General features: G+C 41.1%; 1 protein-coding gene across 3 annotated transcripts in view; it reads right to left on the reverse strand.

The window, feature by feature from the left end:
• The window catches only part of phkb (phosphorylase kinase, beta), a 98,445-nt gene that overhangs the window by 62,652 nt on the left and 12,201 nt on the right, over window positions 1-23,592 (reverse strand). For all 3 annotated transcript variants that reach the window (XM_080030484.1, XM_080030485.1, XM_080030486.1), the window contains 6 exons: window positions 21,725-21,863; window positions 18,156-18,255; window positions 9,738-9,845; window positions 8,016-8,096; window positions 3,464-3,579; window positions 921-984 (listed from right to left, as the gene is read on the reverse strand). In XM_080030484.1, coding sequence (XP_079886610.1) covers window positions 921-984; window positions 3,464-3,579; window positions 8,016-8,096; window positions 9,738-9,845; window positions 18,156-18,255; window positions 21,725-21,863 — 608 coding nt within the window. The remainder of the gene's footprint in view (window positions 1-920; window positions 985-3,463; window positions 3,580-8,015; window positions 8,097-9,737; window positions 9,846-18,155; window positions 18,256-21,724; window positions 21,864-23,592) is intronic.

Consider the following 23,592-nt stretch of genomic DNA (forward strand, 5'->3'; position numbering starts at 1 on the left):
TACTTGCACTCACAGAGGGCCCCCCCCCCCCCCACACACACACACACACACACACACACACACCATGGATCATAAAGCAACCGTCTCTCTATAAATTGATTCTTTCAACAAGCAAGTGTGTCAGCTGGATGAGGGAAAAAAATCCATTTCCGAGCTCAGTTAAACCCCTCATTTCTGCAGCCGATCGGAATGAGAGAAAAACAAACTTAGGAGACTTTAATATGCACTCATCCTATCGGGGCGAGTACGAGGATCAAAACGTGCTTCAAGTTTGGAATGGCTCGGAGAAAGCCAACTTATCCCTGGCTGCTGCCCAAGTGGAGAAATAAGACCAAGGAGGGATACGAAGAGAGGAAGGCCTCCCCTAAGTGCAGTGCTACATTTTCCAATCCATTAGCAGGTGTAATGAATGTCCCTGTTTTTTTTTTCCTTTTTCTTCAACACAAAAAAAAACATATTATTATATCCGCTAATGGACATTGAAAGGGAGATTTGCAGGCTGAACCAGAGGCACACACATCCGCTGTGTGGTCATTGATCAAAGGCTTAATAAACACAAAGTATTAAGTGAACCAACCACAAACACGCTTAATGAATCTCCTGATAGTCAAACATCCACTTAAGAGATAAATAGTCTAGGCATCGATGACAGCACGCATCAATTATATGCTGATGATGTCTGCCTGTTAAAAGAAAGCCGTGGCTTCGTATAAAAGAAAATAGCTAGCGAGACTGGTAGTTCTTCAAGCATTCATAAGGCATATCACACAGATGTATTGAGCCGTAACGGGTCCCTGTAGATTTGAATTACCATGTATGCAATGCTATCTGCTGTGCCGTGTGATACGATTAGACAAAGGAGGAAATACCCTTGTGTCTTTGTAAATGTGCAAGGCGTGGGTGGATTACTTAAACATTACCTGGTTTCCAAACAGGTTGAATCCATTGATGGCCTCCAGAGCGGCTTTAGCCAGGCCCACAGAGCTGCAAAGACAAAGAGCACATACACAACATACGATAAGCATATTACCCTGATACCATAGATAGTAAATAATAGCCTGATACTGATACACTATAGGACGGATGTGACTAACGCAAGAAAAACGCTCAGAAAAACAATTAAGATGTAGTTTTGCGATGGAGGCAGTGATAGCAACCATGAGCGTATTTCGATTGTCGCAAGCTCAAAAAAAAAGAAAAAGGAACACACAAGAATCTTAAACTGCTATCTGCAAAGATTCAATAATGTGGAAGGCTCCCGAGGATCGTGGTCTACTGTATATAATGGATCTATTTAATAATAAAACCTCAAACTGAATTTCACAGTGGCTGGCTTCTGTGATTGCAAAGCAGACTAAACGTGAATCAATTTCAGCGACATTTTCTTTCTTTTTCTCTTTTCTACCCTGCCAAGATTTCTCTAGAACAGAAAAAGGAGGAGGGGGGGGGGGGGGGGGGAATTGCAGGAAACTTAGCCGATGATTGGCGCCGGTAGATCTGCTGACATATCAAAAGCATTCAATAACATTAGTGAAGCCTCGATCGATGCTGAAAAATAAAGAGGACGGCTGCTGGCAAATTAAGACTGGAGAAGAGCACTGGGGCTGAATCTAGTTATGCACACACACACAAGCACACACACACACACACACACACATGCGCACACAAACACGCACACACACACACACACACACACACACACACACACACATATGAAAAACAGACATTACTGGTCTGTGGAAAAAAAAAAAAAAACAGGAGCATAACAGCGTCATGATGCAACAGTTTCACTTGACAGTTGAAAATAACGATTTTGCACGAGGAAGATGTTTCTGTGGACTGTCAAAGCTACAATGCGTAACTTTTTCTTATAAATGAATGACGGTAATATTCAAGCCATTGCCAAATGTATTGACACAAAGTTGAACTGGTGTTACCCCCAAGACACTGTCACAGGATCTGAGAAAAAACACAAGTAGCGCCCCATAAAAAATGTTCAGTTGTTGATTATACTGCTAAGAAAAAACACTTGAACCTACATAAGAAGATGTAAAATCCATGCGCGATCACCGGAAGGCAACCCGGTTGATGTAAATCCAATGTGTACTCTATTTTTAACTGGGTTTTTGGTCTCTCTTAACTCCTCTGCAACGTATCAACGCAGTGCAGTTTAAATCCTTCTAGTAAAATGACATTTACTTCATCATAAATGTAGCTGTTTGAGACATCCTAAAGCTTTTTTTTTTACTCCAGTTTAGCTATTTATATGAATGTGATGTAAGGCATGAGGCAGAGATAAAATGAAACAAATAATTTGATTGGATAAGGACAAATAAATACTCTAAATGAAATGAACACATCCTCTCCCGTTCATTCCCACAAAGCCTTCAGATGCCCACTGGCACTCTGGGACTAGGAAGGACTGTTCAATTTGATCGTTTACACACATCTTGTTTACATGGAACCACTTTGAATCTTCCCCCGCAGTGTAGTTTGAATACAGGATGTTAATTGGTATTATGCAACTGCATGTAAGAAACTGGCCTCGCTAATTGTGAAAAAATCCCAAACAGAACCTCGAGTGGGATGAAATACAAGGAGCGCAAAACACAGTGTGCTTTTTAACTGCATCAAATATGTTATCTTTCCTTGAGGATAAGTTGGCAAGATGCTGCCGAGAGCCATGGAGAAAGAAGGGGGGAAAAAACATGCTTACCAGAGATAAGCAATGGCAAGGATTGTGGATCTTTATCAAGACAATGATGGAGGAGAGGGACGCCAGCCCGACCTTGGATGATCAATCAGTTTGGAGCGTATACAAAAACCTCAGTCCTCATCTAAATGCACGAGGTAAGGACGGTGGTTGTGTTTTAAGGTCCAGCATAGCATCCCTTTATAACCATAGCAGTTTAGTTCAGACTGTTGGCCCATCACTGATCACTGACTATTACCGAACTGTGTTCATTTGACATTTTCATCAGTAAGATGATGGATGTGACTGCCTTTAGTTTCCACCATCCCCTGGCCCGAACCAGCCACCCCTAAAGTTGGAGTGCACCCATATTCTGACCTTTATGGTAAACGCATTTACACCGCCCACAGCGAGCTGACAGGGAGGATTAGCCCCTTCATTCATGTCAATTTTCTCCCTTTCCAAAGTGTTGCAGTATGACAGTCTTTCCCTGAAGCGAGGCAATCTTTAGGCCACCTGAGGCACACCATCTACAATACAGTTTATCCAATTGGATTGGAACACGAACATTCTTCAGGAGCATTCAACATGGATCTCTACAAAAGATGAAGAATTGTTGCGGCCGCAGAGGAATTTTTGGGCCGAGCATGTTGGGTAGGCAAAGAAAGGAAAAAGCTGAGGATGAAGAGAAGGGAGAGGGAGAAAAATGGCAAACACACACGGGTTCTTTCAGCCTGTGTTTCTCATGTGTTGCTGAGCGTTTCGACCGACCTGGAATGCAGCTCCGTGCTGCCGTTGTTGTACTTGCTGCCTCTCTCCCACATGCCGAAGTCGGGCACCCTGTAGGCTCGTTCCACACAGTACACCAGGTTCTGGATGAAGGAAACCTGCACAGACACAAAGACAGGAAGGTATGGGACATTGAGGACGGATGCAATACAGATAGACAGCTGCATACACACGTGACCTTTGATATTGATCTTTGGAGAGGTTTAACTCTCTCCTTCTCTTCATAAAGGGGAGTGAAGTTGACAGAGAAGCTGAATCCCCATCAACGCTCAAGGTGAAACTCCCCGTGCAGCCACAGACAGAAGTGTAATTAAGCAGTGCAGTGTGTGGAGCTGTGGCCTCGTTACTTTGTCATTTTGCCCATCACACCACAGTGAATTTTACCACACAACATCCAGCCATCGCTTTCATTACAGACTCTAATAAACTCATCAGCAGTGTCCTTGCTTTCATCTCCAAATTTAAAATAAATAAATATTGTGGCCTTGTGATTTTTTAGTTAATTAGCAGAGTTACAGAGAGTTTGTCTTATCTATCATTTGGCCGCCACACGGCTCAGGAGAAGGACACAGTGTCGCAAAAGAGACAAGTCCAAACGGAAGAGGAGAGAGAGAGAAAAAAGGGAGAGACATAGAATGTGTGATGCCTTAAAGGCCTTGAATCATTAAAAAGACCTGAAAGTAGGCGTACACGTGTGTGTGTGTGTGTGTGTGTGTTTGTGCGTGCGTGCGTGTGTGTGTGTGTGTGTGTGTGTGTGTGTGTGTGTGTGTGCGTGTGTGTGTGTGAGTTTGTGTGCGCACGTGTGTATGCGTGTGTGCATGTTTGCATGTGTGTGCGCGCTTGACTGATGGGAGATTTAATCTAAAACGACAAAGCGGGGGAGCGAAAAAAGAGAGAGAGAGAGAGAGAGTGGGAGCGAAAGAGAAGGATGGAGAGAAGCCGATCCAACCTGTGCAGAACTTAAATAGGCCAGCATGCAAAGGAGGGCAGGGAGAGAGGGAGCAGAGCAGAGCAGAAGGGGCTTGGGAAAGAGAGTAAGGTGTTTTGCTGGCTCTCTTCATTTGGGCTTTTTATGAGTGATTAACTAGGGGAACTTTTTGGTATCTTAATGACATCTTAATGAATGTTCATGTCCACTAGCCAAACAAGCCAATCTGCATCCCAGCCTGCCGCCAGCCACGGTCCCTTCCAATTCTGCCCACTTTAGTTTTTTTCTCCCGAGGTGCTGAGTTTATTAGTTTAGTTCTCGGGACCATGTACATGATTGATCTCACAGAGAAAAGTAGCTTTCTACCAAATTGTAACAGTTTGCTAATATCCGTCTGTGCAGGTCAACACAGAATACAACACATACAATACAATGTTAAATATAAATACATATCATATCACAACGCACATAATGCATGCTACACATGAAATAAGCATGTGCCTTTTCAGGATTGAAATCATTAAAGCTATAGTGTGTAACTTCTGGTGCCCCATGAGTAATTACAGAAACACTGCCGACACACCTACATGAGGTAAGCGTTTGTTAATCACAAATTGATTTTATACCTTCTGCTGTACATCCAGGTTTTTTTTCTTAGCAGTAGAATCAACAACTGAAAAGTGTCTTAGGCACCCTTTTGGGATTTTTCTGAGCTCCTGCGCCGGTGTCATAGGGTGATAAGAGTGTGTAAACGCTGCCATACTGAGAAACACAGAGAGAGTTTTGTGGAGCTGAGTTTTAAGTGGCTTAATCAACTCATCTGGCGATGGCTTGAATGTAACCAATATTCATTCATCGGGGAAAAAGTTACGCAATATAGCTTTAAAATAAAAAAACAAACTCAATAAAAAGATAATAATAGTACACCACTAAAACTAAACTAATGTTCTCTGTACAATACCTTTCTTGATCTGGTGTCAAACCAACCTGACATCTGCATACACTTTTAGCTGTTTTGAAAAATACTGTTCCATTCTTTTATTACTCTGTATGACAAAGAAGGAACGACCAAATGCCAGATCCTCTTCTAGGGAGTTTACACTCAAGCGTGTCCCATTTGCAGAAGCATACTACGTACATTTGCTGCTGCTTTCTCCACACTGTGAAAATAAATAAATCCATGCAGGAGTGTTAGGTGAGAGAAACACCAAGACTGGGCTAATGAGACACTCCATTTCATGCTGCAATGCAAGTGAAAATGGCATGTGGAAGGAGGTCGATAGTGCATCTTCTCAGAGGACACACAGCAGTGGCCTTTATATACCACCTCAAGGTAAGGAGGAGATGAAAAAAAAACTGAAATACTGCAATGCAGCTTCCAGCTCAGCCAGGTGAATGTGAATGTGAATGTGAATGGACTTCACAAGCAGTGACGGCTAACAACGAGCTCATAAAAACCATGGCGTACTAATGCGATTATTCCAAATGAAATGCCTTTCAAACGGAACACAGATCACAAGTCCTTTTTGCTCACTTGATGAAAGAGAGAGAGAGAGAGACAGAGTGTGTGTGTGTGTGTGTGTGTGTGTGTGCAGAAGAGTGGCTCAACTACAATTACACAAACCTAATAAGCAGTGTTGAAATATGCAAATCAACGCTTCTTCACACAGGACTGCCCCCATTACAAGTTACAAAAAGCTACATTGTCAATTTGTTTTGCCATCAGCAGTGAGAAAAATGGGAGAAACATGAGACGTTATTAGGGAAGGCTCTTTCAGTCTGGCGCTAATTGGTTAGCAGCTAAATGTTTCACCACCGCGTCCCTATACTTTTTCTTAAGATAAGCCAAGACGTAGTAAACATATGGCTTCCTTCACCCAGCGGCACAATCCCCCCCCCCCCTCCCCCATCCCTCCCTTCTCTGTGGCAGTAAGTAAAGCTGTTGTGAATGAGTAGACTATAAAAAAAACTAACTCAATTAATGAAGTTCTAAAAAAGCGCTCCTCCAGGGCCATGCTATAAACAGAGCAGTGTGTAAAACTTTAACAGCCAAGTCGCCTTCGTCTCTTTTTATTAAGAGACAAACGCGGAAAAAAAAACACACAGAAAAATACGACACCGCATCGATTCATCAAACCATGAAGAAACCATTTAAGGTAGCTTTTTTTTTGGTCTTGGTGTGCTGCCAAGTAAGACGTTATAGCGTTTTTTTGGACTCTCGGGAGGACCTTTAAGCCCACAATGAAATCATCTAAACCTTTCCCTCCCGTTCAAAGTCAATTGAGCGGCTCAGCAAAAAAATATATAAATGTTAGCCAGGCTATAAAAAGTGAGATACTGTCCCCCGGATCGTGCATTTGTGCCGGCTTCTAAGGAGATCTGCAGGGGATTCTGGGTAAGTTTAAGTGGCTTTAGAAAACCCTTTTGGTCTTACATCATTGCATCTGGTTAGACATTTAGAAGGTGACATCACAACATGAGTCTCAAAATGCCCCGATCATTGGTTTGAGAGTAATAATTATAGTTTTTAAGTGGTTTCACAATAGCAATTTGCATGTTCCTGCAAACAGACTGATGGCAAACGCATACTTGTTTCTATTATATGTAACAGAGAAATGTCGATATATTAATGTGATATGATTCAATACGGTACTACAAATCTACCCGGTAGTATACAAAGTATCTAATTGGCTCCACATTAACAAACTACAACATTTAAAATGCCCCTTTTTGTTGCGATTCTAAATTCATCACTAAAGGACTACATGTAACACATGAATGTGAAACAAGCCATTCTGCATAATAAGTACTTTTTCTATGGTACTTTAAAGGTCACCAGTTATGCAAAATTCACATTTTCATTGTTCTTCAACATTAATAGGGGTCCCCGGTGTGTCTTGAGACTCCCAAATTATACGAGATATCAAGCCTCTCTCTTTTTCTCCACCTCCACCTTTCTGAAAACATGTGTTTCAGGGAGAAGCTAACAATAGGAGATACAGCCAAGGCACTGTGAGAAATAGAACGGTCTATTTTTGTAGAAATCCACATTACAATTTTGAACCTGAAAATGAGCATAATAAAGTTTGTTACTTTTAATCACATTCTGCCGATAGTACTTCAGTCCTTCAACTGCATTTCCACTCTGTTACTTAAAGGTGCTCTGAGGAACTTTCAGTTTGTGTTCATTCTGGCGCCCCCTCTAGACAAGACCGGTAGTGTTGTACTACGCAAGCTATACAGTTCCATTGTGAGGGACCCATGACAAAGGCATTAACAAAAACTATATAAAAATAGCATTCTTTGTACTGATGGTCTCGTTTGCTGTAACATGTCATTCATGATCATCAGAGGAAAAATTAGACGATTTCAAAAATATTTCAAAGTTCCTCGTAGCACCTTTAAAATTGATTATTTGTTGACAATGGAATACTTTTACTCATGTAATGAATCTGAGTGCTTCTTTCACCTTCTTAAATGCTGCTGAATACTGATTGCTGATAGAAAATTAGCTAGAAAACATCTAACCAATAAAAAAAAAGTGCTTAAATGACTTGTGTCCAGAATTGATCACTGTTGTGTGTGTGGTGTGAGTGTCTTGTTTACCTCATCAGTGTTGTAAATGATCTGCAGACCGGAGCATATCATCTCCACCAGGTAGAGCAGGAACAGAGACACTGCATCGATCTACAGCACAGTGAAGGACACAGCAAATGAGAGGCTATTACAGAAGAGACAGTCTTATGTATACAGTGTGAAATTTTTCCAGAATTGGTCAATACAGCTGCCTTTGATTTTACCGCAGAGTGTAAAGACTTGGTCTTAGAATAAATGGATATACAGTATGTGTTTAACCTCTATACAGTTTTAAAGATGTCTGAGTTTTCCTCAGACACAAGCACTATTATTCTGGATGTTCTATCGAGCTTTCCTTGATGTATTGGCCAACTATCAATAGAAGCAAAGTCCCCGTCCAAACGTTACACACCAAATTGCCTTCCCCCCTGTCAATACCATTGACAGAAGAATAAGTTGCTTTTAGTGTCAGTTTAATGCACAGCCGCCCCCCGGGTCAATTAAGTCCAGTCAATGTTTCCCATCGTAACAACCCTGTCAAGCAGAGTGACAGAGAAAGGGAACGTAATGAGGCAGATTTGTTCATTCGTCTTGGGCAAGGTTCCACTATTCTTAACATGCAATAAAACCTGTCTACTTAAAGGTGCTGTAAGCGGAATGGTTCTTTTAGCTAACTTCCTGTCAGTTACTGCAGTTAGCAGTCCCCTCCCTCGTCCCTACGTCACCACATTAATGCACTGCGGTCTTCAAGCAGCAAGTTATCTAGCATCATCTCAGATCCATAAGTGTGATAAAACATGATAAAAACCATCAGAACAGACATTGGGAAGGATTTTTACCTGCTCCGCCATTGTAGGCGCATACACATTCACCCATCTGTTGCTCTGGCGTGCACCGACAGTGAGCCCATGGAGTGTATACTATGTATGAGTGAGACGAGTGTCTGTTTGTAGCGTTCTCTCTTCTGATTGGATAAAAATTTTGGGATACTACAATAAGTTTATTTGCCGATTACATGCAAAGCAGCTTACTGAGAGATCGGCTTTATGAAACGCGCACATTATGTAAGTGATCACTGTATGAATAAAGAGCGATTTTACACTTATATTAACATAAATAAACCGCTTACTTCACATTTAAAGCCTCTGAAAAGGCTTGGGTGTCTCATCTTTTAATCAAATCTGATTGAAAATTAATGTTCATAAATATTAGAAAACTTGGTTAAATAAAACAGCTTTTTTTTTACTGTCTGGACCGTTTGACAGAACTGTGTGGGCGTGGCCATATCAAATGGTCTCCATGGCAAAAGTCACTGTTTGTATAGAACTTTATAGAACTGCCGTGATTGGTTCAAATGACTTAATGTGTCATAAGAACCAGAGCATAGGCCGCCTAATCTAAATCAAATGTAGGCTATGTAACGGTATAAGACTTAAATGACAACATCTCTAATCTGGACTGATACATATCCCTAAATCTTTTCAGATGCTATCATGCAACTAACTCCACAAATGACATAGTTAGAAGGATTTGGTGGGTTTGGGCTTACATGGACTTTTATGAAGCATCTTCCTTTGTAGATAATGTGATTTGTTCAACGTTGACATTTCATTGAGATGGACAGCTTGTACATATACACATGTAGCATAATGTATGTAGGCTGCATGTGAAAACCATCAACTGTGGTACAAGCACTAGGTTTTTTTTCTCATCTCAGTCTTTCAGTCATGTCTTGTGTGCGCGCTGGCTGACCTGTAGGTGGTGGTAGTCGCTGTAGGAGTGCACCTCGTCGCCCGTTTCTACATTGAACACAGAGTGCAGACACTTGGAAGGGCTGGGGTCCTGTTTGAACTCCTCAACCTGACAGAGAGATACAGAGAGAGAGAGAGAGAGAGAGAGAGAGAGAGAGAGAGAGAGAGAGAGAGAGATACAGAGAGAGAGAGACCAGGATGAGTGACAGAGGTTGAGGGTAAGCGGGGGAGAAGGTATAAGGGGAAAGGCATTAATACTCTCAGCAAAAAGGTAGAGTTAAGAGTGTATAAAAGTGGCAGTATGGAACTCTCTCTCTCAAACACACATTATTAGGAACCTTGTGTGTATTGAGCAAATGCCTGGGAATTGACTTTCTTAATCTTTGCTACAATGTTAGCTCTGCCTCCGCTTTAGTTAGTAATGCCAGTACCCTCCATCACACCCAGACAAATACAGTGTAATAGCTTCTGAGAGTCATTTCAGATATTCAAATAGTTTCACTGTAATTTTTAAGCAGAAATCAGCATGCATACATTTTCATCCAAACTTCTAGCCATAGGTCCACACTGACTTTCAGCACAAACGCCTCCTATAGTACTATAACTGTCTGCCACGCTAAAGTTAAAGTGTGTAGAATGTATTGGCTTTTACAGGACAGACTTGGCAGAAATGGTATGTAATATTCATCAGTATGTTTTAATAAGAGTAACATTGTTTAAAAATCTTCTATTGTTTTAAAATGAGCCTTTTATATCTACAAAGGATATGCACACTGCTATGTTCAACTGCCATGTCTCTACAGCAGCACAGAACTGACAAACTGAACAACCTGCTCTTTTAATATACAGTGGCTTGCAAAAGTATTCATACCCCTTGACATGTTCCACATTTTGTCACGTTACAACCACATACATACATTTATTTTATCATAATTGTATGTGATACACCAAAGTGGCGCAACATAGTGAAGTGGAATGAAAATGAAACGTGGTTTTATTTATTTTTTTATAAATAAAAAACTGAAAAGGGTGGTGTGTATTCAGCGTGTGTAGAACCACCTATCGCTTTCATTACAGCTGCAAATCTATTGGAGTATTTCTCTACCAGCTTTGCACATCTACAGACTGATATATTTTGTCCATTCTTCTTTGCAAAATAGCTCAAGGTTCAGATTCAGCATCAGATTGGATGGAGAGTGTCTGTCAACATCAATTTTCAAGTCTTTCTCAATATTCTCAATTGTTTTTAGGTCTGGACTTTGACTGGGCCATTCTAACACATGACTATGCTTTGATTTAAACCATTCCATAGTAGATCTGGTTGTATGTTTAGGGTAGTTTTCCTTCTGGAAGGTGAACCCCTGCCCCAGTCTCAAGTCTTTTGCAGACTCTAACAGGTTTTCTGCCCTGTATTTGGCTCCATCTATCTTCCCATCAACTCTAACCAGCTTCCTTGTACCTGCTGAAGAAAAGCATTCCCATAGCATGATGCTGCCACCACCATGTTTGACTGTGGTGATGGTGTATATAGGGTGGTTTATAGTGTTAGTTTCCGCCACACATTGCATTTTGCATTCAGTCCAAAAACCTCACGTTTGGTCTCACTATGCATGACTTTTGGCAAGGGTTGGAGGAAGGTGCTCTGTTCAGATGAGATCAAAATTGAAGTTGTTGGCCTTAATGCAAAATGCAATGTGTGGTGGAAAACTAACACTTCACATCACCCTATACACACCATCCCCACCGTGAAACATGGTGGTGGCAGCATCATGCTATGGGGATGCTTTTCTTCAGCAGGTACAGGGAAGCTGGTCAGAGTTGATGGGAAGATGGATGGAGCCAAATACAGGGCAGAAAACCTGTTAGAGTCTGCAAAAGACTTGAGACTGGGTGTAGGTTCACCTTCCAGAAGGACCACTACTCTAAACATACAACCAGATCTACTATGGAATGGTTTAAATCAAAGCATAGTCATGTGTTAGAAAGGCCCAGTCAAAGTCCAGACCTAAAAACAATTGAGAAAGACTTGAAAATTGCTGTTGACAGACACTCTCCATCCAATCTGTTGCTGGATCTGTAGTTCGAGCTATTTTGCAAAGAAGAATGGGCAATAAATATCAGTCTGTAGATGTGCAAAGCTGGTAGAGAAATACTCCAATAGATGTGCAGCTGTAATGGCAGCACTAGGTGGTTCTACAAAGCATTGACTCAGGAGGCTGAATACATTTGCACGCCACACTTTTCAGTTTTTTATTCATAAAAAAAAAATTTAAAACCACGTTTCATTTTCAATCCACTTCACAATGATGCACCACATTGTGTTGGTGTATCACATAAAATCCCAATAAAATAAATGTACGTATATGGTTGTAACGTGACAAAATGTAGAACATTTCAAGGGGTATGAATACTTTTGCAAGCCACTGTATAGTGGGTGTCTTGGGGAAATACACCTGTTGGAAGATGAAGAAGTACTATAGAATAAATAACTAAATACATCTTCACATCATCACTTGATATTGTGGATGATGCCGTCTTAAGTGCAGTATCATCTTTTCCTTGAAGGCCACCTAAGCTTCTGTAAATTATGCAAGAGAGGGGTGAGCAAGGGAGCTTTGCAATCTAGAATCTCAGCACTAGGTGCCACTGTATTTCGATATAACACACTACACCTTTAAGGGAAATGTTCAAGTCCTTTAAACACAGGACTACATGAATACATAAGCACTCCAGTGACACAAACTGTACATGATCTGTTGTTGCTCTGATAAAATAAAATGTCAACATGTCTTTCCTGTGAGGAATAAACCGAGCAGATACCGTGCGGCATAACGTAGCCATCACTCCGAGGTCAGGTTAAGGGCCACCAAACACATATAAACACTGACAGTTGTGTTCTGTGTGTGTGTGTGTGTGTGTGTGTGTGTGTGTGTGTGTGTGTGTGTGTGTGTGTGTGCGTGTGTGCGTGCGTGTGTGTGTACGTGTGTGTGTGCGTGTGTGCGTGAGTGCGTGTGCAGCAGCGACTCCACTGCACGCAAAAATTATGGCTGGGCCGCCATTCCCGTCGAGTTATAAATAATTGTCCCTTTGTCCTATTTTTACCGCGTTTGTTTTTTCTCCTTCTCCACCTCTCTCTTGCTGCTTTCTTCATCATCACACACACACACACACACACACACACACACACACACACACACACACACACACACACACACACACACACACACACACACACACACACACACACACACACACACACACACACACACACACACACACACACACACACACACACACACACACTCCTCCTCCTCTTTCCCAGTACTTTCTATGATTCACCCTGCATTTGCTTTGCTGTCCCTCTTGCTCTCTGTGTCTTTATCTCTTTTACTCAGACTGATGCTTTTTCATCTTGTTTTTTTTCCTGGGGCGTTCTACCTGTGCCTACCTTTTTCTCTCCTAGTCGGGTCATGGTGGAGACCTTCTGTCCCACTTTATACAGAAGCTGCTCCACTTCCTACATATCCCAAAGCGCCACTACGTGTGTGTGTGTGTGTGTGTGTGTGTGTGTGTGTGTGTGTGTGTGTGTGTGTGTGCGCGTGTTTTTGTGTGTGTGTTTACGTGTGAGTGATAGCGAGGGAGGGGAACTACCTCTGCTGGCAGCTAACAATAGGGAGTGCTGTTTGTGCCGTGTTGTAATGCAAACTACTTCAGTGTAGAGGTCTCTCTTGATTGTCGCTCCTGCCGAGCCACAGTGTCAAGTGGCTTCGCTCCTGGGAGTTTTTTACTGAGAGGGCCACAGATCTTGGCTTATTGTTTGGAGTGCTGCAATGCGCCAATACCAACTCCAAATATGGCATAACACTTTCGACACCTGCTGCTTCCACACAGTGACTGGACATGTTATTTCATTTAGTTTACATCTTTTATTGCAAACACTAAACATATTACCAGGCCATTTAGTTTGCTATTCCTGGTTGCAAAGGAGATACATTTGATCTTCCTAAACAACTCTTGGTAAATGGCGGACAAGACCAGAATAAAACATCGACAAACAATTAGGGTGAAATGTGAAACTACCAAACATGTTTCAATTGATTGTGTTTAAAACCTTTGTTGGGGGACGGTGCAACTAGCTGTTAAAACAACAGTGACATTGTTATTCGCCTTATAAAGTTGATATGGTGAAAAGTGGGTTATTAACGCATGCAGTAGCCACAAAGCAACAAAAGCATTCATTTGGAATGTAAAATGTCCAATTGACAGATTGTCCAATATCCCCTCTCCTTTCAGCTCCATGTTGCTCTCTACCAGCTCCTTTGGAAAAAAATGGCTGTTTAGGTGCTGAATATTTAAACAGTGTTTTTGCTGAAAAAAACAGCTGCCTGCTACATCAACAAACTGATACTATTTAAAGCAGAGAACAGGATCCTGCAGAGTCCAGTGATTATGTGTGGGGTAGCTTTATACAAGCAAGGCTTTTTACTCTATAATGCAGTCAATTCATTCACTGTTAATCAATATCTAAACATGATCAGAGACGCTTTATGTGCAGAGCATGTGAGTCTCTATGGGTGAATCAGCCAGTGAAATGATATTGGAATAGATGAGGTGGTGGGGTTGTAGTGGGAGAGGGCCATACTTCAAGTACCAGTGCAGTGTGTTGGTAGCCAGGGACTTTTAGACCAAAGTGGTCTTCTGCCTGTTTGGCAAACCTGTCGCATACAAATTGCATTCTAAATCTAATATCCATGAGTCAAATGTGTTTTGTTGGCAATATGCTGTTCTACTAAATCAATTTGAAAAAGTGTTTAAAAGGCCAAATTATCTCATTCATTTTCACTCCCTCGTCCAACCAATTCTGACTTTCCCCGACCTTAACCACATGCCTTAGTGGCCTGAACCTGACAACATGTTGGAAGTGATGTCAAGTCTCCAAAGTCAAAGTCCTGTGCTTTTGGCCTGTGCTGAGAAAAAGACCATGTAATATCGTTTTTATCTGCATGTTTGGCTGCCATCCATGCAAAAAAAATGAACACTATCAACTGACAAATTCATTATTTTTTCAATCACACCTTAACCCATTGATGACTATGGCAATCTAGGATGCATGTCCTTAATGCCTGAGGGTTTTCTGAAAAAATAGTACGAATTGTCAAGTCTACCAAAACCTTAATATCTAAGCCTGTGTAGCACATAGAAACATGAAATAAAATACATTTAAAAGTTAAGGTTCACAGGTTTTATTTAAACATGCTCCCTTAGCGCTTACAAACCAACAAATATTTCTAAAAATCGTCAAAATTAGATGAATTAGAAAATTATTAAATATTGTTAATAAATAGATGCAATGTGTTGTGTGATTTTCGTCAGTAGTCTATAGTAGACCTTGATTCTGCGCACCAAACGCCACTAACTGTTCCGTCGCCGACATAGCCGGCGTATTTTTTTTATTATTTTGTTTTATTTTTTTGATTGAAGTGATTTTCGGCAAACCACACAACTTTTGGGTGGTCACGTGGTCTTAAAAAAATCAACAAAACCCACCTCATGTGTATTTGAACCAATGACAGTGCATTCTATGCTGGGAATGCCATGAAAATTAGATAAAGTAATAATGCTGCGCGATGCAGCATCAGGCAGGAGAGCCAATGTGGCATCGCGCAGCAGCCGTCATCAATGGGTTAACAACCTTTTAACTTCATTAATGCATAAACGATGATAATCTAGTTCCCCACACAACATACTATAGACATTGGAGGGCGGCTGCTGTATTTCCTCCGTCACATGTTAGCCCAGCGGTAACCCTGTGTCACGTCTCCATTTAAAAAGCCTTGTTCCCCGTAAGCGTTTGAGACGTGGGCCGTAACCATCGACGCTCTGTGTAATTAGCTGTGTAAACCAAGCTTTGTAATTAAGACGCAGGCACAAGCGCTCCCCTAAATTAGGTCGTCAAGGTCACGGCAAGATGAAATAGACGCCGTCACAGAGCAAGCTGCTCTATTAAAAGACCTTGTTCGTGAGGAAGAAAAAAAGAGAAAAAAAAAAAAAACAGCTAACAGACGACGTATACAAACGGGGTACATTAATGGGTACGTAAATTGCAATTTTTTGCTAGATTTTATTCCCAGCCTGCTTGCCTGCTGTTGTGGTGTGAAATTTCCCCTGCCTTTGGAGCAAAAAGCAAAAAGTCAATTAAAAAGCAAGCAATTAACAGATTGTTGGATTGCTGGTTATTACGCCCTCAGGACTAAAGCAATCAGCTCCCATTGCCTTTAGTTATAATATGAAAGAGAATCCAGATACGTCCAGCGCACATGCTCTTTAAGGCTTAGATGAAAATCCTTAATTAACAACCGACCCCTGCCAAAATCTACCTGTTTTGTCTGAATTGCTTTATATTTAATTTACGTATATTACATTTGTTTTTGCCTTTGAAGTAAAGTGTATTTATCTGCCTTTGATTCTGTAATTTAACTATTGTTAGAGATTGTATATATGCTTTTACATTAATGGGTGCACACTGTGTCTGTTTGAAATACAGTCATATGAAAAAGTTTGGGAACCCCTCTCAGCCGGCATTATAATTGACTCTGCTTTCACAAAAAAAAGATAAAAGTGGTATGTCTTTAATTTACCAGGAACAGCTAAGTACTGGGATGTTTTCCAAACAAAGATTTTTTGAAAAGCAGTATTTGGTTGTATGAAATAAAATAAAATGTGAAAAACTGGCTGTGCAAAAATATGGGTACCCTTGTGGTTTTGTTGATTTTAATGCCTGTAACAGCATGTAAAACTGATGACTTTAAACACACAGTTGGTTGGATTATGTTGTTAAGCCTTGAGCCTCATATAATTGTCTGTTTATTCATGAGAAAATGTATTTTAGGTGCCTAAATGCAAGTTGCACTTCTTTTTGACTCTCTGCTGAAGTGAAACAGAATGGGATCATCAAAACAGCTCCCAAAAGATCTGAAAAACAAAGATTGTTCATTGTCATGGTTTAGGGGAAGGCTACAAGAAGCTTTCCCAATGGTTTCAATTGTCAATTTCGACTGTAGGGAACGTTGTCAGGAAATGGAAGGACACAGGCATAGTGGCAGTTAAACCCAGGCATGGCAGACCAAGAAAAAAACAGGAGCGGCATAGGTGGAGGATTGTGAGAATGGTTGCACACAACCCACAGATCACCTCCAAAGGCCTGCAAGAACATCTGGCTGCAGATTGTGTATCTGTACATCGTTCAACAATTCAGCGCAATTTGCACCAAAACATCTGCTTTTTATAAAGACCAAATAACTTAATTTTTGTCTCATCAGTCCAAAGCATTTTCTTCCAATATGAAGCTGGCTTGTCTAAATGAGCTTTTGCATACTCCATGCAACTGTATCTGTAGCGTGGGCGCAGAAAGGGCTTCCTTCTCATCACCCGGCCATACAGATGTTTTGGTGCAAATTGCACTGAATTGTAGAACCATGTACAGATACACAATCTGCAGCCAGATGTTCTTGCAGGTCTTTGGAGGTGATCTTTGGGTTGTGTGCAACCATTCTCACAATCCGCCGCATATGCCGCTCTTGTACTTTTCTTGGTCTGCTAGACCTGGGTTTAACTGCAACTGTGCCTGTGTCCTTCCATTCCCTGACAACGTTCCTTACAGTAGAAATTGACAATTGAAACCTTTGGGAAAGCTTCTTGTAGCCTTCCCCTAAACCATGACAATGAATAATCTTTGTTTTTAAGATCTTTTGGGAGCAGTTTTGATGATCCCATTCTGTCTCACTTCAGCAGAGAGTCAAAGAGAAGTGCAACTTGCATTTAGGCACCTAAAATACATTTTCTCATGATTAAACAGACATTTCTATGAGGTTCAAGGCTTAACAACATAATCCAACCAACTTTGTGTTTAAATTCATCAGTTTTACATGCTGTTACAGGCATTAAAATCAACAAAACCGCAAGGGTACCCATATTTTTGCACAGCCAGTTTTTCACATTTTATTTTATTTCATACAACCAAATACTGCTTTTCAAAAAATCTTTGTTTGGAAAACATCCCAGTACTTAGCTGTTCCTGGTAAATTAAAGACATACCACTTTTATATTTTTTTTTGTGAAAGCAGAGTCAATTATAATGCCGGCTGAGAGGGGTTCCCAAACTTTTTCATATGACTGTATATGCTTTTACATTAATGGGTGCACAATGTGTCTGTTTGAAATATTTCTGTGTACACTCGGCGCCCATGAAAGTGAGTATCCCCCTCAATGACTCCAGAGTTAAATGAAGTAGTATAAAAGAAAATAAAGAAAGAGATCAGAACAAGTGGACGTTTGATGGTATAAAACTGCAGGGTGCTTTTGTGCAAACGTGCAGTGTGAAAGCAGGAGTGAAAGAGTAGAGGCTGGGTATAGAACTCACCTTGTCAGCCTGCCTCATGTAGCAGTAGAGGATCCCTCTCATGCACTTGATGGCAGAATGCTCCAACTCGTGGGTCCGCCCCATATCGTCATCAACGCGTCTGCACATGAACAGTGAGAACATGTGAATGAACACACGTGAATACACAGTGAAGACGTGAAATGATTTTAAAGGTCACATCGTATGCTAATGTGTCATGTTCATCATTGAAATAAGGGTTTCTAATAGACAATGTTTTTATGTTGTAGTGTCCAACAAAAAAAAAACATTGCTGAATCTCTTCTTTTCAGCCTCTGTCTGAAACGCTCAGTGTAAGCACAAGTGTCTTTAAGCACCGCCTTCCAAAGAAAAATGTTTTGCTATGATTGGCTAAACCCAAGTGGTGGCACATATTCAACAGTATAATTTCTTTGGAAGATTTTGGATTGTTAAAACATCACTACCAAAAAGTCAGAAAAAAACACTGACAGTATGATGATCACACAGGTTAATACATGAGCAAACAGTTAAGGTTAGGATTATCTAAACCACTTTTTTATTCGCTCGCACAAAACGAACCGAACAACTAAAAAGATACACAGCTCTGTAAAATAATCACCAAACCAGTGAGCCCAACCATTTCTGATCCCCAAACCAATTTACAAATCATTCATTGACAATCAGAAAGCTACCATTTCCAACTGAATTGTTTCGACTGCTTCGGTGACCCATTCTTTCTGAGCAATCCATTTTTCTCTTTATTGCCTTCTTTGTAATCATACACAACGAGAGAAGGGTATTTTTATTATTTGTAGATACGCCGCTGAAGTTATTCAAACCTCCCAGAACACAAGTTAGGCTGTGCTCCACCTTCTTCTGTGTTCTTAGCAGTTTCTGCTTATTGAAAACATACAAGCATGTGTACCATCTCAAATTTTGAGCAAAAATGCGTCACGATAAATCTGTGATGTAAATCTTTTAAGCTAATGTGCGTAATTTATGTTGACCCCATGAGGAATTATGAGGAATTACATGTCAGGAACATTGTCATGGCATCTACAGTACATAAGGTAAGCCTTCAGTATGTAATGGACACATTCATTAATATCAAAAAAAGTTATGCACTATAGCTTTAAGCTTTGACTGGTATGCACTGTGTAGTTTCAAATAATATAATCTTGGTGAGATGCCACTCTGAAATCAATCCATAGGGTTATGGTGGGAGTCAGCACATTCCTGATGGGGCAGGCGGATCTCACACAGTTACAAAGGTCATGCTAATGAAGGACTGTGGGTATCGCCAGAGGGGAGGTGAACATTTACATTCAAGCAGTACACATTACAGCCATCACACTGTCTTTTAACTGTGGCCCTCAACATACAAACTAACAGCTTTTCATCTACCCATGTCCTTTGTCGGGCATGTATTACCAGATTACAAGTGTTTATTTTTGTAATATGCATAAAGTGATCCAACTTGCTACCAGCGAATACAGTAACATATCCAGCTCTTCAAATTGTATTACAATTCATAACAAACTTATCTCAGTACTAGAAGCTGGTAATATACTCTCGAAATATTCAAACAAATAAAAAGTAAAGTAAAATGAAGAACGAATTGTACAGGGCAATTCAATGGATGAAAACCTATTTTCCCCCTTTTTTTCTTAGATTAGGAGTTTGTGGCGAATTTCCAAGAGCCGGTGTGTAGTTACCAAACCCCCCTTCTCACAGACACACACACACACACACACACACACACACACACACACACACACACACACACACACACACACACACACACACACACACACACACACACACACACACACACACAGAGCAGCTGGGCGTGGAGTAAGTAATGGCACTATAGCCAAGCCTGTCAGATGAGAATTATCTTAATTAAATCCCAGTGACAATTCTAATAGGACGGGTAGCCATGACTGATGACAGGGATCTGCCGCTGGTCACATCACTGCTGCGGTGCACTCTATTTTTACCCCTCGATCACTCTCTCTCTCTCTCTCTCTCTCTCTCTCTTCCCCCACTCCATCTCATTTCTCCTTCTCCATCTCCCACTTCCTTCACTCCTGTCTGTTATCGCTCCGTTCGCTTGATCTCTCCCTCGGCCCACATGTCTTTCTAACTCTCCCCACACATCTCCTCCTACAGTCTCCTCCCCGAAGTAACTGTACTATCCATCCTCCCTCTCTCTCTCTCTCTGTCTCTGTCTCTCTCTGTCTCTCTCTCTATATATATATCCATCCCTCTCTCTCTCCCTCCCTCCCTCCCTCTCTCTCTCTCCCTCTTTCTCTCTCTATCTCTCTCTGCCTCTCTCTCTCCTATTACGGACCCATTTTGTGGAAGTGTTCTTTTCCCTGGAAACCAATCAGTGAGGAAGTCGAGCCATCACAGTGAAGGGACGGTTGATAAAAAGCAGTGTGTGTGTGTGTGTGTGTGTAGACTTGGGAGGCTTTTCTCGGCGATCCTCATTGAAATCCTAATGTTCGCCTTGAACCAATAATCCCTTTGTGTTTAAAAAGCAAAGCCTTTGAAAAGACGCAGGCAGAGAAAGAGTTCAGGGACAGGAGACGACACAACAAAAGTAAAAGGAGATGAAGTAAAGGAGGAGAAGGGATAAAGAGGGAAGATAGCTTTGAAACAGGTAGCGTAAATATGTATGTCACTGAGGATTTCTGGTCTGCTAAGGTCACATAAACACACTAAGTGATCTATCCATCCATTTTATGTCATTCATACTGTGGTGCTAAATGAATGTAATGGATACTGTGGCCTTATAGTCGCATAATTGGACAATTCATTCTCTGCTTTTTGAAAAACAAAAAAAGCAACCGTGATGGATGCTAATATAAGCAGCTCTGTGACACCTCATTATTACTATTGTACTAAACACATAGCTTTGGTGTCAGTGTTTTAGTACAATACTGTTTCTGTTATACTGTTGATATGCATTAACTATAGCTGTACAACTACGCTACATATATTTTTAATTTTAGGCAGCAAAAAAATAACACGAGACACCACATTTCCTTTACCTCTATGTGGACTCGAGGACCCATTATTTCATCATTAACATTATAATTAAAATTCAAGTGGCTAATGTGTCTCCGTTATTATCATATTATTAATGCCCAGTTTGATGGGTGAACAACAATAACACCAACAACAACCAAGGGGCGTTGCTTGGTGCAAAGTCAAGTTGGTACATTAACCTTTAATATACACAGTGTGATCACTGTGTTTTCATGCTTCCACTTAGGGCTGGTAAAGTATCATTTTGCACTCTCAAAAGAAATACAGAATGAAATACTCCTCATATCAATTAGTGTTACATGCTCTGTGTTATTTGGGATGCTCCACAGTCGTAGTTAACACAAATGCATTGACCTCTGCCTGCCTGCCTGCATGCGGTGTGTGTGTGTGTGCGTGTGTGTGTGCGTGCATGCGTGTGTGTGTTTGTGTGTGTGTGTGTGTGTGTGCATGCGTGTGTGTGTGTGTTTGTGTGTGTGTTTGTGTGTGTGTGTGTGTGTTGTTGTGTTATGTGTGTTCTGTGTGTTCCACGTACTAACCTGTAGGCCAGAGCCAGGGCCCATGCCCCAGCAGCACAGTACAGGGAGTCGCGGACCTTGGCATCCTTGCATTTGGAGGATGTTTTGACGGGGAAAAGGCCAGTGGTGGGGCTCTGGTAGTTCAGAATGGTGGTCTTGACTAGATAGGAATAGACAGAGAGAGAGAGAGAAGAGATACAATGACGCAGGCTTCCTTGTGAAATCATTTCCGCTCAAACCAAATCATCTGAAACACCAGTGACTCAACAACAAGCCTTTGAGTGCTCCACCAGGCGCCTGCATAACAACTGAAGTGTCATCTAAAAGTATTTATTATGCAGCCAATGCATCTTAATGCAAGTGTTCTGAAGGGAAACAGTCCGGAAAAAGGTCCAAAATACTGACATTAACATCATTATTCAACACATGTCTGGACTGAGAATGTTGTTTTTTTGTTGAGCGTACAAGCTTTTCACACATTTATACAAGACCCGAGTTTGTCTGTAATGCACTTTCTCACGTAACATCCCTCCCCACGGCACTTACGCCAACCTCTACCGGATGCATTTTTCCTATACAGTTTTTTTTAGATGTTAATTTGTGAAGGCAGCGTGGAGCCATTTCATTGTGTATTGCTGTGTCAGACGGCCAGGCTACAGAATCAGCCCTCAGAGTCAGACATTAATGGACTACCAGCATTGTTTTTTTTTTTCTCTCTTTACTTCTCCCCGAGGCTATAGTCTGCATTTTTCTGAAGTGTGTAAATATAATATCTATCCAGCTCTCCTCGTGCCCAGCTCTCTCCTTGTCTGACCCAGCTTGGCCTTCCATAATACCGTGCAGCTGTTGCCAATGCCTCAACCTTTTCCAGCATGCATATTCAACAGCAACTTAAATCAATGAGATCAAAATGTATTTATGTTAAATTCAATTTGACAAAAAAAAAAGGTGGGGCAAAAGGATGTTGGCAGATTGTCTTCTTTGATGAAAGTAAGCAAAAAGTTAATGTGATAAAGCGACTTGGATGCAGAGCTCTGTCAGTTTGCATTATGAAATATATTGGCAGTATTAGTGTAAGAGAGTCACAATAACAGATGGATGCCTTTTTCAAGTGGAGCAAAGTGTGAACCGTGGCAATGGAAAGTGAGAATACACAACAGCAGTAGAGACAAGCAATACTTCCTCTGGGAACATCTCTTAGACTAGAAGCTATTGTTTTGCTTCACAATACAACAAGAGCCAAGTCATGTTCATGTCAATGTTCAGCTATGCCTTAACATGACAGGCATGGAGCTGCTCAACATGACTCACTCACACAGTCTTATGTGTACAATTGTCAACCAGTCGAAAATCAATGGGGTGAGATCATGTAATCAGATGGGAATACCAGGGATTTTGTAAACTTGTAACCTGCTGCTGCCACTCACATATTACACTGTGTGACTTTGCAGAGGGGTTCTACTTCTGCACTGGAGCGTGAATAAAGAAACAACCCAGGGAAACTTCCTCATGTGCTGCATGTGTGTAGCTACAGTCAGACACAATGTGTCACTCAACACCGTGCTGCCTCAAAGTTTCGATGTGGAAGAACTACACCTGCCATGGGCTTGTTAATATTATGACTAACTACTACAATCAATTATATCACCCGCATGTACAGTAACTCAAATGTTGAAAAGACATGCATGGCTCCCGGAGGATGAGACCGATTGAGTGTTTTTACTGTAAATGCCCATATGTAACAAGGTAACTATTAATCTGTCTACATCACATGCAGTGTGTCACTCAGTAATTACATCTCTTAATTCTCCCCCACCCCCAAACCTTATTTTAGAAGCATGGCTTGCACATTGTGGCTGTACCGACAGAAGACGGGCATGTTTTTTTTA

This window comes from Ammodytes marinus (assembly GCF_949987685.1).
Source record: "Ammodytes marinus genome assembly, chromosome: 1".
NCBI lineage: Eukaryota > Metazoa > Chordata > Actinopteri > Uranoscopiformes > Ammodytidae > Ammodytes > Ammodytes marinus.